At 66.8% G+C, this 4,270-nt stretch overlaps 1 protein-coding gene across 1 annotated transcript; it reads left to right on the forward strand.

Annotated features, from left to right (window-relative positions):
- Nucleotides 1-2,881: 2,881 nt before the first annotated feature.
- Nucleotides 2,882-3,974, forward strand: TMEM271 (transmembrane protein 271). Its single transcript, XM_050913745.1, is given in 3 exon segments — nt 2,882-3,434; nt 3,437-3,733; nt 3,736-3,974. Coding segments are annotated over 3 exon segments (1,089 nt in total).
- Nucleotides 3,975-4,270: the final 296 nt, after the last annotated feature.

Genomic DNA, 4,270 nt, shown 5'->3' on the forward strand with positions numbered 1-4,270 from the left:
GGAAGCCAGAGAGTCATTTTGGGGAGAAACACAAGATTTGGAAAAGGTTAACAGTAGCGAGTTGCTCCACAGGAGGAATAAAAAGGTGTGGCAGAACTACTAATTACATTATTAAACTTGTGCATCAGCCTGGCCTCTCACAATGCACAGCTTTTAGGGGTGCTATCCAAGATCAGTCTCCTGTCACAAACACAGAAAAGGAAGGGTTCTTTCCTTAGAAGATGACATTCAAGATGAGGAAGACTGAACAGGTGAGACAGCTGTAGGAACATGTGAAGGACCATGCTGGAGAAGCCTTGCTGCCCGCTTCTGGCAGCTGCCAAAACAGGAAGCAGGAAAGGAAAATCAAGAAACTCTTTGTACAATAAAGGAACAATCTGCCCCCAGTGGAAGGTTTGCTTTTCCTACCCTAACCACTGCCAGTTAAAGGCTGATTAATAATTTGATGCATAAAGGCTGAGATCTCTTCTTAATTTTCTATTTATTTAGTGTTAAGTGAATGTTCTCACTATTCATAATAAATAGTTAATCCTTTTTTGAACGCCATCAAGCTCTTGACAGTAACAATGAAATGATACAAATCACACATTTCCCTCACATGTAAGTTTATGTTGTGTGTCAGGGAGTAAGGTACTTTGCTCATTCTACATATAATTAGTTCATTAAGTGTTTACTTCCCACTAACTACAGCTCCTTTCCCTCCACACCCACACACGCAGTGTGTCTCCCAGAGCTCCCCGGATCGGCAGCTGGATTGAGAGTTTACATGTGCTTTCCAAGCCAATGTCTACGAGTTCAACAGAGACCTCAGAAGACGGGTGCTGTATTTGGTAAAATGCTACATGCCCCCTATGCATTTACTTTCTAGGAGTCATAAGGACACAGGGCAAGTTCTTTTAAAGACATCTGAAGATCTTCCCCAGCAGTCCAGGCACTCACCACAAGCCAAAGTCCCAGATCCTACAACAAAATCTTCACATGGCCACAGATCAGCAGACCAGCATGCCCCAGTCCTCAGGAGCCAGGGACAGCCTGGGAAGGGTAAGAGCTGATGATGACTGCGGGTGGCATGCCCAGCCACCCCCTCCTGGAGGGACACAAGGTTGGTCCTACACCCACAGCCAGGGCTACAACTCGGCAAGGGGATCAGGTAGCCACAGGTCAGCCAGCCCTGGACTACCACACACAAAGTGCTCCACGGGGCCTTTGTGAAGAGGAGGGAGGGGGGAAAATTCCCTTGTGCGTGTGGCCCGGAGGGGCAGGATGACATGTCCCATTGAAGCCCCTGATACTTTTGGACAGTGCCACTGGGGAGGGCTGGACTCCAGGCAGAACAGCCTCCCACCGAGGGCCCTTGGAGGGCCACCGCCCCATGCAGGGGCCAGAAACCTCTCTCAGGGAGGAGCAGCTCCCGCAGCAGAGCCCCGTGCTCAGCTGCCCGGCCCAGCCCGGGACTGCAGCAGGGTGCTGGTGCTGCTCAGGGAGATGCCGACGGGGGCCTGCCCTCATGAGACAGAGGGAGCAGGGCCCCATCCCTGGAGAAAGCTAAACACCGGATCATGCCCCACACACACCTCCCGCCAACAACGGGTGCATTAACCCTGCTGGAAAGGGAAGAGAAAACGGCCTGGAAAACGGCTTTCTCTCCCTCGCTTGCTCCCCTGAATGCTAATCAGCGGCGCCGGCTAAAAATACCCAGCAAGGCTGGCGTGCGCACGGCAGAAGGGAAAAATGGGGGAGCTGGAAGCTCCAGCTTCCGGGAAGGAAAAGGGACAGGCAAGGAAGAGCCTTCCCCAATCCCCCCTTCCTGTCCGGCGCCTGGCTGCCGGCACAGGCGCGGTTCTCCTGCTCCCCCGCTCCGAGGCTGAGGTTCCAACCTCTCCTTCGGCAGGCCATCCCGGGTGCTCCCCGCGGAGCCGCCGGGCCACCCGGTGCCGGGGCAGGAGTCGGCGCCCTCCGTAACACCGGCTTCCACCCGCCGGCGCAGCAGGCGCTCCCGGACGGGGCGTCCCGGGCAGTCGGCCCCCGAGCCCCGCCGCCCACGGAGCAGCGTGCGTGGCCCGGCGGGAAGCAATCCCACCGCGGTTCGCCAGCAGAGCACAAAACAAAGAGCGGTGCTGGGGACCGCCGCCTCCGCGGGCGCAGAGTGCTTGCGCCGGGCAGCGCGGCGCGGAGGCCTCGGTCCGCTGCATCGGAGCCGCCGACACGCCGCAACGCAGTCACAGGGATGCACGGCGGCCCGCCGGCCTGCTGCAAGAGCAAGCGCTAAAAAACAAATAAAATTAAGAGAGAGGACGCGAGCACGGAGACAAGCTGCAGCCCTCCGCATCGGAACCGGCGGGGGGGTGCAAACCCCCGCTGCCCCCTGCCCTAGCTGCGCGTCCCTCGCCGTGCTCCCCGGCGGGGAGCCGGCCGGAGGGCGGCCTGCGGCCCCCCGCGCCCCCCGTGCCACGCGGAGGGAGGGTGGGGAGGCCGGCCTCGCCGCCCCCGGGCCGAGGCGGGCCGAGCCGGGGGTCGCACTCCCCTCCGCCACCCGCGGCGGGCCGGCGGGCCGCCCCCCCGTCCCCCGCCCGCCGCGGCTCCCATCCATAATTAATCGCCTCCCGCAGCCGCCGCGATAAGAGAGGGCGGGCGGGGACGAGGAGGCGGCGGCGGCCGGGAGGCGGGAGGGGGGAGCGTGTGCGCTCGCCGCGCCCGGCTCACTGCGGCCGGCGGCTGCCTGCCGTGCGGAGCGGAGCGGAGCCCAGCCGCCCCGTCGGGGAGCGCCGCGCTCGCATGGCCGCGCCGCGCCGCGCCGCCGCCGCCGCCGCGGGGCCGAGGGGGGCCGCGGGAGGAGGATGAGGCGGGCGGCGGGGCGGCGGCGGCGGCGGCGGCGCGGAGGATGAAGTGGAGCGTGCGGGGAGCCTGCGCCGCGCTCTCCAGCTGCCTCCTGCTCGCCTGCGCCCTCAGCGCCGCCGCCGTGGGCCTTAAGTGCTTCTCGCTGGGCTCCGAGCTCAAGGGCGAGCCCTTCCGCCTGGGCACCGCCGCCGGCGCCTTCTACTCGGGGCTGCTGCTGGCCGCCGGTCTCTCGCTGCTCGCCGCCGCGCTGCTCTGCTGCCGCCCGCCCGACGAGGCGCCCGCGGCCCCGGCCCCGGCCCCGGCCCCGGCCGCGGCCTCGGCCTCGGCCCTGGCCCCGGCCGGGGACCCGGACCCGGCGGGCGGCGGCCCCGGCGGGGAGGAGGCGGTGGCCGCGCCGTCGGGGCCGGTGGAGAAGGCGCCGCCCGGGGGGCGGCAGAACTTCCTGCTGCTGGGGGTGCTGGTGTTCATGCTGGGCGTGCTGAGCGCCTTCGCCGGCGCCGTCATCGACGGCGACACCGTGTCGCTGGTGGAGAGGAAGTACTCGCATTACTGCCTGCTGCAGCCCGGCGGCGCGGCGCGCCCGCGGAGCGGCCCCGCGGCCCCGACGGCTCCGCCGCGGCGCTGCGCTGCCAGAAGCTGCGGGACTACCAGCAGGGCTTGGTGCTCTCCACCGTCTTCAACGCGCTGGAGTGCCTCCTGGGCCTGCTCAACCTGCTCCTCGTCAAGAACTACAAGGCCTCGCAGCAGCGCGGGCGCCGGCGGCGGCGGCGGCGAGCGGCCCCGGCGGCAGCGGCGGCGGCGGGCGGGCGGCGGCGGCGGCGGCGGGGCGGCGGCGGCGGGCGGCGGGCGCCGCGCCACAGCCAGGGCTCCCTCTTCTCCGGCGGCGAGCCCGAGCTCAGCCCGGGGATTGCCCCTTCCAGGCCGTCTCCTACATCAACGTGGGCGTCTTCCACGTCTTCGACGAGGCCGGCGTGGAGGTGCACTGCGGCGGGCATCCCTCCGTCGAGCTGCCCGGCTACTCGCCCATGGACCCCGAGCTCAACGCCTCCTACCCCTACTGCTACCCGCTGCCCAGCGAGCAGCCCCCCGCCTACGAGGAGATCTACCCCGGGGAGCCCTGCGCTCGTGGCACCTAGCGCGACCGCAAGCGGGACGCCCGGGGCCCCGCTCGGCCCCCGGCTCGCCGCGACAGCCGGGAACGGGACCGGGAGCAGGACCGGGCGCCGGAGCGGGACCAGGAGCGGGCCCGCCAGCACCTTGCAGCCGCGGGGCTCGGGGTCAGCCCTCGCACCACCGACGGGATGGCCCCGCCGCCGCGGGCGCAGCGGGCTGCGGGCGGGGTGCCGCCGTGCCTCTGGCTTTGCGGAAGCTTCTCCTCCTTCCCTCCCTGCTTTCCCCTTCCTTTCCCCCTTCCCTCCCTCACACCGACCCT

The sequence above is a fragment of the Gymnogyps californianus genome, chromosome Z (genome assembly GCF_018139145.2).
Source record: "Gymnogyps californianus isolate 813 chromosome Z, ASM1813914v2, whole genome shotgun sequence".
NCBI lineage: Eukaryota > Metazoa > Chordata > Aves > Accipitriformes > Cathartidae > Gymnogyps > Gymnogyps californianus.